Source organism: Eupeodes corollae, chromosome 2 (genome assembly GCF_945859685.1).
Source record: "Eupeodes corollae chromosome 2, idEupCoro1.1, whole genome shotgun sequence".
Classification (NCBI taxonomy): Eukaryota; Metazoa; Arthropoda; class Insecta; order Diptera; family Syrphidae; genus Eupeodes; species Eupeodes corollae.
Window position 1 is genome coordinate 89408340 of NC_079148.1, and position 13842 is coordinate 89422181.

General features: G+C 30.4%; 1 protein-coding gene across 30 annotated transcripts in view; it reads left to right on the forward strand.

Moving 5' to 3' along the window:
- Positions 1-13842, forward strand: part of LOC129945377 (basement membrane-specific heparan sulfate proteoglycan core protein) — a 212624-nt gene that overhangs the window by 152993 nt on the left and 45789 nt on the right. For 16 of the 30 annotated variants that reach the window (XM_056055068.1, XM_056055069.1, XM_056055071.1 and 13 more), the window contains 7 exons: positions 2758-2946; positions 3860-4003; positions 4942-5077; positions 8968-9053; positions 9311-9442; positions 11214-11369; positions 11663-11947. In XM_056055068.1, coding sequence (XP_055911043.1) covers positions 2758-2946; positions 3860-4003; positions 4942-5077; positions 8968-9053; positions 9311-9442; positions 11214-11369; positions 11663-11947 — 1128 coding nt within the window. The remainder of the gene's footprint in view (positions 1-2757; positions 2947-3859; positions 4004-4941; positions 5078-8967; positions 9054-9310; positions 9443-11213; positions 11370-11662; positions 11948-13842) is intronic. The other 14 variants (XM_056055090.1, XM_056055091.1, XM_056055092.1 and 11 more) reach the window with 7 other exon arrangements.

Consider the following 13842-nt stretch of genomic DNA (forward strand, 5'->3'; position numbering starts at 1 on the left):
TTGAATTCTTATAAAGTTTAAAGATAAAATAATACTTATTTTACTGACGTTTTCTGTCGCCATTAAAGTAAGATTGTTGTATTTAATCAAATTTGGCATAAAGATCTAATCAAAATCGATTGTATTTGGTATCTATGAATCAATTCTTTGTTGACTCAGATATTGTTTTTCGGGCCTATTAATGAACGGTTTGAAAACCAATATCCGTGTTCCCCCAGGTCTTTTCATTCCGCCAACACTGAGTCATATGCTAAAAGATAAGAAAGTTCTCAGAGCCAGAGCTGACGAGCTTGAACTCGCATGTGAGATCGATCGAGCAGACTCGCACTCGGACTCAGTTTCATATGCAAAAAAACTAGTTCACTCTCTACAGTTCTGACTCATTGATATGAGAACGATCTCAAAGCTCTTTATAAGCACTTGCACTAGGTAAAACAGTAGTTTATGTGCGGTCAGTCGAGTCAAGAAGGAAAATGGTATCATTAACCAAGGCCATACCCTTCATCACCCAGTAATATTCCTGAAGAATTATTATTGATATGATTAAATAAGAAACTATTTTTTCAAAATACGGGAATCTTGGACTGATGCTGGCCAGCAAACTTTAATGCTTGTAAATTGCGTTGCACGTAGCCTGTACATTTACTGAGTAGTTTTCTTTGCGGTTGATGTGGTACAGTGGTTTCCATGTGTACAATCCAGAGCACCAAAGGCGTAAAGAAACTCATTCTTACTGCTCCATAACCTTTACGCTTCCTTTATTTTTTTCAAAAGTGTGTGGGAATATGATCCAATCAGTTTCACGGCTTGCGATTTTTGTTGCGACTTGCTGAACCACCTAATTAATTGATTGACTCCAATGCCTTCACCAACACCGCTTTGAAATCCAAGATCTCCTACATAACGCAGACAAATCCTTTTTTTTCATGAGTCAAAGCACCAGCTAGTGTTTCCAGGGTTGGGTTCAAAAACTCATCTGTCAATAATTGCACGCTTGTTTCACTAAATGTACACAATTTTAGAAAATCTTCGCTAATTGGACATCTTCTTTTTTTATAAACACGATTTGTAAAAAAATTATCCAGAAACTCGGCCATTTTGATATTTGTCTATTAACTGAGTAAAGGAAAACCCATACTCAATAATTTGTGAGATCGATCTCATGCAATCGAGCGTTTGCTCATCTTTTTGCATATCAAAACTAGAACTTTCTCACATAGAGCTTTCGTCGAGAGATCGATCTCAACACTTTTAATTCTAACTCACAGCTTGAGATCGATCTCGGTCTATGTAATTTTTTTTTGCATACCACTCTAAGAAAGTTCTCAGAAAAGTGAGTAAAGAGCTTGAACTCACCTTTTTGCATATGACCCACTGTGTCTTATTATCAAAAATCCTGTAAAATGTTCGAAAACGCAATGCTGCTACCATAGCAAAAACTTACCCAAATTCCACAATCCTTAGGTAAAAATTCAAATAAAGGGACTAAAAGACAATCTTTTGTTATACGTGAAGGCTAAAAAATGTTTTTTGCTCCTTCTAATCTGAGTTTTTACTTGACTCCAAAACTCAAGCTCACTTCCTATATCTGCGCATTAGGTGCCTCAAAGATGACATAAGCACACTGAATTACACCCTTATTTATTAATTTTCAAATAATTGTTTCAGATACTTTCCATAGACAGTCAATTAATTTAATACTAGAAACAGAACTTTTTTCAGAGACAAGAAATTAAAAAATTATTTTAAAAATGTTTTTAATTTTTTTATCTAATCCTATACTTCATAGTCGCTACTACGAGTTTAATAATAAATAAAAGAATAAAATAAATTGAAGGTGTGAATTCACTCGGTTTCCACTAATAGCAGAAGAATGTTCAATATTTTCCGAATTACATTTTTTTTTTTTTTAAATATTTCCTTATAACAATTTGTTTTTTTTGTGTCGAATTATGTTAATTTTTTTTGTAATCAATAATACAATATATAAAAATAAAATATTTATATTTTAAAAATCACAAAAAAGTGGTGAAATGTTAAAATAACTTAATATGTTTTTTCGCAACTTAGTTAGATTTTGGTTTGAGGTTAATTTGTTTTGTTTTTGGTTATGGTTTTGGATCAATTTTATTTAACTTTTTAGCACATAATACGAGTACTTAACTAAGAGTATAAACTTTGAGTGAATATTTTACTTCGTCATTTAAGAATGATTATACATTATTTTAATTCCATGTTGAATTGAAAAACCATATATTACTATATTACTACGACTATTAAATTTATAATAAAACAATTCGTCAAAAAATGAAGCGGACCTCCTTAAAACTAAAATTGTAACCAAATGTAAACAAAATTAAATACAAAAAATATCCAATAATCAACATTTGGGTAACTGTTTTCAAGAATACTTTAAAATAGCCAAGTTTTTATAAGTTAAAACATAATTTCAACCTATCGTTGTAAGTTGTCACGTAACAATACCTAAAAATATTATAGTCAAGCTAATCGATATGATTTGACTTTATTAAATTGACGCATGTTTTCATTCATTGAACTTTCATTTTGTTTTCAAGCAAAAGAGAAATATCGACAATTTAATCTCATAAATGATGAAAGCGAAATTATTCACCAAGTTCACAATATATAATAGCCAATTAAAAAACACCTCTAACGATTCTCAAGAAATGACATTTCCGTTTTAACAACTTTTCAATAAGTTTATTACTATTTACTTTTATTTTTTTGTTTTTATAGATAATCATCAAATTTTTAATAATAGTAGGGCAAACGGAAAATGTTTGAGTTTCCAATATCAGTGTGCAGTTGGAAATTGTATATTAAGTTATAAACGTTGTAATGGTATCACCGATTGTCCTGATGGATCCGATGAATTAAATTGCCAGGATTCTCAAAATAATTATGATTACAAAGATGAAAATTATGGTATATTGTTTATTTCTTATCTTTTTTTTTTTGAATTTACATATAACAGGGAAACATACAAGATGAATTTAAAAACTAAAATAATTAAGCTTTAAGTATTAGTTCAATTTTAATTAGTTTAAATTTGAAATTAGATATATTTTTAGTTTATCGTTTTAACAGTACTCTTTTAATTGTCGCTACAAATTTATTAAAATCATAAAAGTTCTTTGTATAACCAACGTTACAAAAATTGATCTACTCATACATATTTAAATTGCATTCTTTATATTTCAAGCCAATGAAAATATTTTATCATTAAAATAGGCCTTGTAAGTTTCTATTAATTCTAATATGAAGGAACATCTTTAAAGTATTTCAAGCTCTTAATAGAAAAAAAGCATACCTATTATCGGATTGTAGTTTCTTAGCAAGATCAGTTAAAAATTCTAAAATCCGCAATCTACACATAAGTCCGAAAGAATTATCTGCTGTTATAAGTGTGAACATTATTTTATCGAGCCATATGCGTGTTTGATTCATTTGATCAAATCAGAATCGTAGTTGGTATATTTAATAACTTTTAAAATATGATTCATTTAGAAAGACTCTTAAAGTGACTACAAAGAGATTTATCTAAAATTACCAAGGAAAAAGTCAGTTTTTATTATAAATTACGTTAGGGATTGTAATCGGATCTCTTTTAAGATTTCTTATGATTTCAATAAACTGAAGAATTCAATTCTAAACAATCTAAGATAGTGTAAGATCTTAACTAAAAATAATTACAAACTGGAAAGACTTCTACCCTATGAAATAAATCCCCTTAATAAGAAAACTTAATGCATTTCCCACATCTTAATTCAAACATTATAAATTCAACAACAACTACATTTTCATTTAAATACTCAACTCATCACCTCATATCATATAGACACATTTGACATGGACACTACACACTGTGAATTATATGAGTTTGAATGCGATCAGACGCAATGCGTTCCAATTGAAAAACGATGCGATGGCTATACAGATTGTGATGATGAAACAGATGAATCAAACTGTCCACCATTAGCAGGTAATGAATTCTAAAAAAAAAAAAACAAATCAAAACCCCAAATGATCCAATGCAATCCACTTACAAACGTGATAATTTTTAAATGTGTCAATTAAATAATAGTCCTTAATTTTTTTGTTGAAAATTAACATTTATCGGGATTCACAGAGCTCCTAAAAACACTAATTAGAACATTCTCATCTTTTTTATGAATTTAAACTCCCAAATTTACTACTTCCGCATCCTGAAGAAATATTGTTCGTTTCAAGTTAAATATTACATGTGACTAAAAACGGTAGACAAAAATTAAAGAAATTGTGTTCAGTTATTTTTAATGATGAATAACTACTTCTTCAGTTTATTAATATGAAAGTTCTCGTTTCTTAATGTTTAAATGAGCTCAAGAAATCACTCACTATAACCAAAATTATCTAAATCAATTATAAACTGATCAATATTTATACAAGTTTGCAGTGACAGAATTCCAATTAACAACGATTAATTGTGTATAAAAAGCATTATGGCCTTTATATAGAATAGAAGGACTATTATTTTGTGATATTTAACTTTGTGTCCAGAACCTCTTGTATCACAATTCATTCCTTTCCCCCAAGAATTCAAAAATGTGTTACCCACCAGTAGTTATGATAGGTTAACTTGTGTCGCGATCTAAATGTCAGCAAATAAATTTATATAAAATACAAATCAAAATTCTTGTACCTCTTTAAAGAAAAATTTATTTCTGTTCAATCGCTTGATGTTAACATTTGTTGTCACTTATTTAATTTAAAATTCAATAAAAAACTTAAACAAATATCATTTCTACTGGTTGTTTGTTTAACCATAATCACTCTACCATACATTGTATTTATATTAAGTTAACATTAACACTTTTTTTTTAAAATCAAATTATTACTATCATAAAACAAAAACATCATCATTTAATACCATTTTCACAGCATATTGTTCGGTAAATGAATTCGAGTGTGATAAAACGTATTGTATACCAAAGGATCAACGATGTAATGGTGCACCACAATGTGATGACAGTACAGATGAATTTAATTGTACCTACTGTCAAGATGGTGCTTTTCTGTAAGATATTTTTATTTTTTTTTATTTAAAAGGTTATAAGACTAATTGATTAGAATCGGTAAATCGGAATTGTTTTGCAGTTAAAATATTTACTATGGGTTTATTAGTATTGTCTTCGTTAATCCGCATTGACGAATCTTCCCAATTCTATAAACGACAGTAAAATAATTATCTCAGTAGAATTTCCAGAGATAAAATGAACTTTTACCCTAAGCTGATCTCGAAGTGAAAACTGGATCAATTATAGCTATTATTGAAATCGATCCGTAAAATATTTTAGTTGACTTTTTTTCATCGTTTTCTTTTGATTAGAAATGCATGTTATGAATTTGTTGAGAAGAAATATTTTTCTATTTTGCTGATGGAAATTCATTCTCCTGAAAACTGATTCTTTCATGTAAAAAACTCAAACGAATTGTTCCACTGACAGATTTCTTCTAGAAATTGTATTTTAAATGGATGTAAATCAGGAATTTGATGTGAATTTTTAAATTAGATATTTGTTTTTGAAACATCGTAGAATTATTTATTCTTGTTAAAAAAAAAAGTTCAGCTACTCGTATTCTAGACAAATACGAATGAAAACTCCGACTCAAATATGAACTGATGAATAAAATCAATAAAAATCAATTTAATTCGAAAACAAAATAAATTGAAAATTTATTCAGAAATGTATTTTAAAAAAACAATAAAGGAAATATATTCAAACTTCCCTATAGCGAATTTGCACATGACCAGAAATTTATTTCGTTATATAGAAAATTCGTTATACAGACATTTTTTGTTTTTACTTTTAATTAAAGAAGTAAGTGATTTTAGTTTTGATAACATTCATCAATTTTTCTTTTTCAACAAAATCGTCTAATAAATTGAGAGATTCAAATGAATTAGTCGGTACGTTACTCTTCATCTCCAGAAGGTTCGAAACACGTCTATAGAATATCTGTTTATTTTTTCTCAATCGTTCTTCAACTTTATTAATTATCAACAAAATTTTCTCAAGAGAAATGCTACATTTTTAATTAGATATTCACAGAAGCCTGAATATAGAATGCTTGCATTTTAAATCTTGGGGAAATCCTCTTATAAGGTTTTTTCTATGCATGCTGTTGTTTTTTACAGAAAATTATTTGAAAATAATTTGTTATGTGGAAACAAAAACGCATGAGATTTGGATTTCCAGCAAAAAATTTGTGCGTTGTAGAAAAAAATTCGCTTTATGGAAATTCGTTATAAGGAGACCAAAACACATCAACAAAATAACCAAAAAGATGTGTACCCAAAATCAATTCGTAATAGAGAAATCTTCGTTATGTAGAAGTTCGTTATAAGGAAGTTTGACTGTACGTAAAATATCATTCTTGCGGGTATATGCAGAAATTACTATAATTTATTCCATTTGTTACAAATTCATGAACTTCTTCTTCGTTGAATTAGTAACTATCTTTCTGACCGCTCAATTCAAGTAATATTGAACGGATTTAAATCTGATATCCACCAAATTTTCGCTGGAATCCCCAGTGTTCCATTTTATCTCCGACGTTCTTCCTTATTTTAATAAATGATCTGTTATCTGAAACTTCTAATCCACCAAATTGTTTCGCTGATGACAGTTCCTTCAACTTTTCATAAGCTCATTAAATTCTGATTTTATATATGTTGTCCGGCTGCAAGTACAGCAGCGCTTTAACTCCTCCTGGAGCATATATGTACTGCAAAGAGATCCTTCCACCTATTCTAATTCACCGCGACTGACCTCAGCTGTGGCCACGATTGAATACCTTGAGACCGAGCCTCCTTCAAAATTGATGACCTCCAAGTTGTCTTTGGTCTTCCAACGCGTCTATTACCCTGGGGATTCCATTGGACCGATTGCTTTTCTATATTATCGTCCGGTTTCCTCAGTGTATGGCCTATCCAACGCCATTTCCGTTGCATAATGTCTACGTCCAATTTTTTTTGTCCGGTCCCACTCCACAGCTCAACTTTAGAAATGGTTTGCTGCCACCGGATCTTAAGAATAGAGCGCAGACAACGGTTAACGAAAGCTTGTAGTCTGCTAGAGATATTGGAAGAGCATTTCCATGTTTCAGAAGCGAAGTTTCAACTTGGTGCGTAGCGATATTTTGCTAGAGTTCCAAGCAGGAGAAAAGATTCCAAATGCACTACGGGCTTTGTTAATTCTACTGTTAACATCCAACGTCCGTTCCACCATCGAGAGCTATAAAACTTCCCAGATAATTAAACTGCTCAACCTACTCTATGGTCCCCTGCCTTAGAATAACTTGTGTGCTTTGGTCCGAGGTCATTACTTTGGTCTTATTTGTGTCAATCCTTAAGCCAGCCACCTCTCCATTTAATTGCAGTGAATGACACATCTGATTTAAGCCTGCTGTGTTGTTAGCTATTGACATATATCGTCAGCATAATCTATGTGGTTAAGCTTGTCAAACAGACTCCATTGGATACCGTGTCTTTCATTTATACCCACCGTGGCAGTCATTACATCGTCAATCGCCAGTAAAAACAGAATTGGTGACAAGAGATCTCCTTGTCTCACTCCTTGACGCACATCAAAGGAGTCGAAAATCTGTCGATTTTTGCAACACAAAACACCTTAAACGATTCTTTAATAACAGCGACAATTTTCTCAGGGATTCCTCGCGCAATAAGCGATCTCCAGATGCATTCACGATTGACCCGATCAAACGCCTTCCCAAAATCTACAAACATTAGGTACAGCGGTGATTGGTACTCAGATGATTGTACGAGTATGATTCGCATGGTGTTGATGTGGTCGATGCACGATCGGCCACTGCTAAATACCGTGCCAGTTATGAAATTAAATTCTGATTTTGGGGAATAAAATATCGTGTAGAATTGAATGCTTCGAAAAATGAATGCTGTCTACTGTCACAAAAGTGTAGAACTCCCCCAATACCAATATGCTACCCATGGATAGTGGTATTGGGGAATTGCATAGAGAAGACTGTACGGTTTCAGTCTCAGTTCCCACTTGGTTTTGAATTTTTCAATTATTTGACATTGCCGAATGTACTGCTAAGTGCCTTGGTTTTCTTCTAAGATGCAATAAGTTCTTTACCCTTCTGATATGGCTATAATTTACAAAACTTTTATTCGTCCAAAATATCATACCTTAATAATGTCCTTGAGTCTTTTGAATACAATTGAAAAGAGAAAAATCAATGTTAACAACCAACGTCGAACTTATAGAAATAATATTCCCATAGTAAATAATTTTTAATTTTTGTTTTGTTTGATATCATATTATTTCTTATACAATTTTTGATTGACATCGAGGATATTTTTATGACATCAAAGTTTTGTCAACTGAGATGGAAAAGGTAATCTTAGTTTTTTGTATTCAATTAAAAAATTTAAATCCATACAAAAATAAACATTGAGCCTGAAAATGCAATTATTATAAACAATTAATCAAAAGAGTTTATGTTCTAAAAAGTTTGAAATACAATATGTTAGAATATGTTGAACAGAAAACTGTATAATTTAAGAAAGAGGTTAACCTTTGGACTAAGAGGACCTACGAATTGCTTAATAAAAATGAATCAAGATTTTGGTTTTATTAATCACAATTTTTCTTAATATTATATTTTTGTTAAATGTCAAAAATTCAAAATTAATACCAACTGCTCAACCTATTGTTTAAAAAAATGTTCTTTAAAAATATACAAATATTCTCTTGTCAATCAAAACAAATGTGAACACACATTTTTTGTTAACAATTTTTTTTTTTAATTTATTTATTTTCATTTAAAAAAAAACAAAACCACACCCACATACATCCATCAAAAAACGATATTCACCTACACACCCACATAATCAATCGCGACATTAAAACAATAAAAAAGTTGCTTAAATGGCCAATGTACGAAGAATTCAAATCGTTGCAATGATAAAAGCGATTGCGCTGATTCAAGTGACGAACTCAACTGTGGTAAGTGCGGTTGGTTTGACATTAACCAGTGGAAATTAAAATTTTATTTTTTGATAATTTTATTACACGTCAATGTTTTTTGCATGAGAAATTTTTTAGTTCAATGTAATTTTTACTTTTAATTTTATTTTTTGTTTTAAAATTTTTATTTTCTGTGTTTTTATTTGTATGTTTTACTATTTGCTTGGCATTATCATCGAGAAAAAAAATATATTAAATGTTAAATTAATATTAAAACAAAATTTATGATATTCAAGATGACAGACTAGCGGTTAATGATAGATGTCCCCCTCTAACCTTCTTTTGTGATGGTATTTGTCTGCATTGGGATAAAGTGTGTGATAATAAACCAGATTGTCTAGATCAAAGTGATGAACAAAATTGTCACGGTAATAAGTCAATAATTGTTTTTGAAATTAAAAAAAAATTATTTCAAAATTTTGTCAAATTCTAGGGCATTTTATGTGTTTTAGTAGATTATCTTGGTTCTTAAAAATAAGTTATTTTTGGAAGTCAATACCTTCCGATTAGGTTATATGAAACTTTGTCATATAATCTAGATTCCTTATATTCCCAAATTGGTTTTAATTTTTAAAAAAGTGCGTTTTCAATGTCTTACAAACAAAATGAAAAAAACATGCCTATTAACTACAGCAGAAAAAACTCATTTTAAGTGAGATTTTAGATTCAAAACAAACTAAACTTCAGTTTAGGAAAGTTAAAGCTTTTAAGATCTTTTTAGACAATTTTTTTCAGTATTTATTTAAATACTATTTATGGAATTAACCTTTAGTACAATAAGTTGTTTTTATTTAAGTTATACGCTCCGGTGTGTAAGTCTTAAAATTCTGTATCCTATCGATGAGTTCGAAAGATTTTAATAAAATATAGCTTAGGTTATAAAAAAAAGTTTCAAAAGCACACGTAAATAAAACACACATACAATATTTGTATCACTATATTTCCTTTTGTTATTAAGTTTGAACGCTGACACTATGTGTGAAACACATCATTTAAATTACCACCTCTCGAATGGTTACAACCATTGATTCTTTTCAGGTAATTTTCGACCACTTTTTGATACATATTGAGTGGTATAACTTGACGAATATTGGTTTTAGAGTGCTCTTGTTTATCTGCATAAACACGGTCTTTCGCGTAGTCCCACAAAAAAACGTCCAGCGGTGTCAAATCACATAATCTTGGTGGCTAGTTGATATCTCTTGCAATACAGATATATTAGCTCGAGTTTTTGGGGCATGTGGTACCGCTTCTTAAAATCACATATTCTTCAATAGCAGGCAAAAAAATCCGTTATCATATAACCATAACGCTCCGAATTGACGGTGATAGACCTCTTTCAAACGAGACGGTTTAGTCCGTACGATTTTTTTCCGTACGGACTTTGTTTTCACACATAACGTATTTTCCCCATGAATCGTATACGTTTGGTTATATTTTAGATATTTTGCTTTAGTACTAGTGACCACAAAAACGGACGGAAGACGAATACAAATCGTCTTTTGTGAGTGCGACGGCATGGTTGCCGTATATTTCAGTCGTTGAGAAGGCTGTTTTAAAATCGTCCGTACGGAAAAAACCAGTCTCCGTCCAGTGTAAAACCGTACGGATGAAACCGTCTCGTGTGAAAGAGGCGATAGTCATTCCATCTTCGTTTTCTTTTTTTAAACTGAGGATGTAAGTTATACATTCCGGCATGTAAGCCTTTAAATTATGTTCCTATTTTAATTCCGCCACTCTCCATCTTATCCATGGATTCGAAAGTCTTACGACACATTTTATTAAAATGTAGTAGATTCTTTGGACGGAACAATAACGTCACTTTTTTTTCATTTTCATCTTAAGCTAAAACACATAAATGCACATTTTCGGCTTGATTTAATTATTTAATGTTTTGGAAACGTACAGAACAATGTCTTCTACTTTTGTGTTTTTGTTTCATAATTATTTTTTTATTTTTTTATCTATTTCATTTTAAAAAACCAAAACAAAAAACTAACATTCACCCACGCAACTCATTCCATTTGATTTACATGTGTAATTTTGGTGTGCAACGCAAAACTCATGACATAAACATTTCCATATCACACTTAAATTGATTGTGTTTTCAAAAACATTACAACAACCAATCATACATAGAAAACAATGACACAATTAACACTATTGAAGAACACTGTCAACGTGGTCATTGGGAATGTGACAATAATGAATGTATAAATATTGAGTTTTTATGTGACAAGCATGATGATTGTTTGGATGGATCCGATGAGGCTCCAAGAACATGCAACAAGGAGGGTAAAATTTAATACATATCTTTAATATTTTTTTTCCTAACAATATTTATATTTGTTTTCAATAAAATATTAGAATAATACATAATTGTGAATGCTTTTCGTGTGAATAATTTATTTTTAAATAAAAGATTTTAAATTTAAGTATTTGTTTAAATAATAATTAATTATTATATATTTAAAACATGAATCAAATTATCATGAACAATTTTTAAAAAATTTGCGAGTTTAGTTTAGTAAAGAACCCAAAATTATTATAATCACTGTAATTAATGTTCATAACTTTTATTTTGGCAGCTCATGAGACTGCAGAAGATTGTTCACGTGATGAATTCTTCTGTGATGATCGATGCCATCCGATTTCAATTCGCTGCAATCAAATAAAGGAGTGTTTTGATGAAATCGACGAACAGAATTGTTTGTATAACGAGACATATCCTGGAAATAGTGGAGGTAACTATCCACCAAATCCTTACCCGTGTCATGAACTTATGTGCGCCAGTGGAAAGAGAAAGTGTTATAAGTTCTCAGAAAAATGCGATGGAATTCCCGATTGTGATGATGGTTCGGACGAAGAGAACTGTGAGTTGAAAAATATTATTGAATATTTTGTTTTTGTTTGTCTTTCATATTTATTATCAATGAACATCAAATGTGTGCGCACTCTACTATTATTTAAAAAAAAAAAGTCTAATAATCGAGACTCCAAAAAATATCAATATCTTCTAAGTTCCATACCTTTTCAAATAGTCCAATAACGTCTCAGCACTAAAATGATATTTTTGATAATAAGCTTACACTATTTAATATTTGCGTAAGAAATATAATGCAAACTATATTTTTCGACCAAAGATTCGCCAACACAAAAAATTTGTAGACCAGTAGTTTTTTTCAATTAACTTAAAATCCGTGTCATTAGATGCCAAAACTACACTGCTCTTTTTATCGCTGTTAGTATCAGTGATCTATTTAAAACTTGAAGTTACTATGTATCTGTATTTAAAGCGAATAGCTCTACTTGTTCTTAAGATATGGATATCCCAAAAATTTGGACGCACGAAAGTGAATTCACAAATCACACAGCTTACAATTACTTCCAATTCAAAGCAAAAAATATTTAACTCATTTACGCATTTCATATTATTCGGTGACTACTTTTTAAAGACATATTCCTTTTTATAAACTATGTTCAGGTTATCTAAAATTATCTTTCTGGATTGAAAGAAGATTTTTCGAAATATTCCAAGTTTTTTCTTTAATTAAAAAAGTAAGCCTTCAAAAACTTTAAATCGAAAAGTAGAACATTTTTTCTACTTTCTTTCAGATCATGTTAAAAATATGATATTCTCAGAATAGCAACGACTGTTTTAGTTATTTTGTATTTCGCACATTTGCACATAACATATTTATTCTTTTTTGCATATTTTTATACTTTGCAACTGCGATTCATATTATTAATTTAATTTATTTCTTCTCTATTTGCACAATCAAACTTTTACTTAACTGCACAAAATCAACTACGCAAAAACTTTTATCATCTTTAAAGGTCCTTGCAAAGATATCGAATTTTCCTGTTTTGATAATCAGCATTGCATAAATATAACTCAACGATGTGATGGCTTTTATGACTGTAAAGATTTTTCTGACGAGCAAAATTGTTTTGGTTAATATTTTTTGTTTTTCAAAATAAATTAGATGATTAGTTTTTTTTAAATTTTGTAGCTTTTTAGCATCCTTTTTGTAATGTGTGTTTTAAAATAGTTTGTTCTAAGCACTTTTTTTCATTTTGTATTTATATTTAAGTGTAGAAGAAATTTGTCAATATCTAAAAGCACAGCCTTTTCTTATGTGAGACTGATACTCAAGTAATACTTCTATTATCTAGTATGGTATGATGTTAAAACATTTTTCTTATAGCGTTTCAATTCGCCTCATTAACAAAAATTCTTAAAAACAACGAAAATTTAAATTCTAAACACTGAGCGATAGAAACATTCAAGCTATTATTTGATCGAACAAATATGTGAGTAAAGGCAGAGCTTATAATGCCATGCCTCCTAGTCCATGGCTATTAGTCTTAAATAAAATTCTCGATGTCTTTTTCAAACCGACAAATTGAATGTAGTGATAATCCGCTGACAGTAAAAAAGTAGTTACCTGGATTATTTCCGCTTCTGTTAACCAAATTTTCCCAAGGAAGGCGACCCTAAATTCCTTTAAACCTGGACATCTGCCTAAAAAGTGCTGGATGTTTTCTTCCTCCCTTAAACTGCACACAGTACATAATCCGTTTCCATTAAGCTTGATAAACAAATAACATATTGCCTTAAAAATCCAGGTGATCTCGTTTAGTTCGAAACCATCGTTAATGTAAATGTGTCCTCTTAAATGATCCAGATGTTTGTAGATGCACGTACTGCTCTCAGATGCCCTTCGTAGATTTTCTTGTTGACCCTCTGATTTCAACACCCGCAATA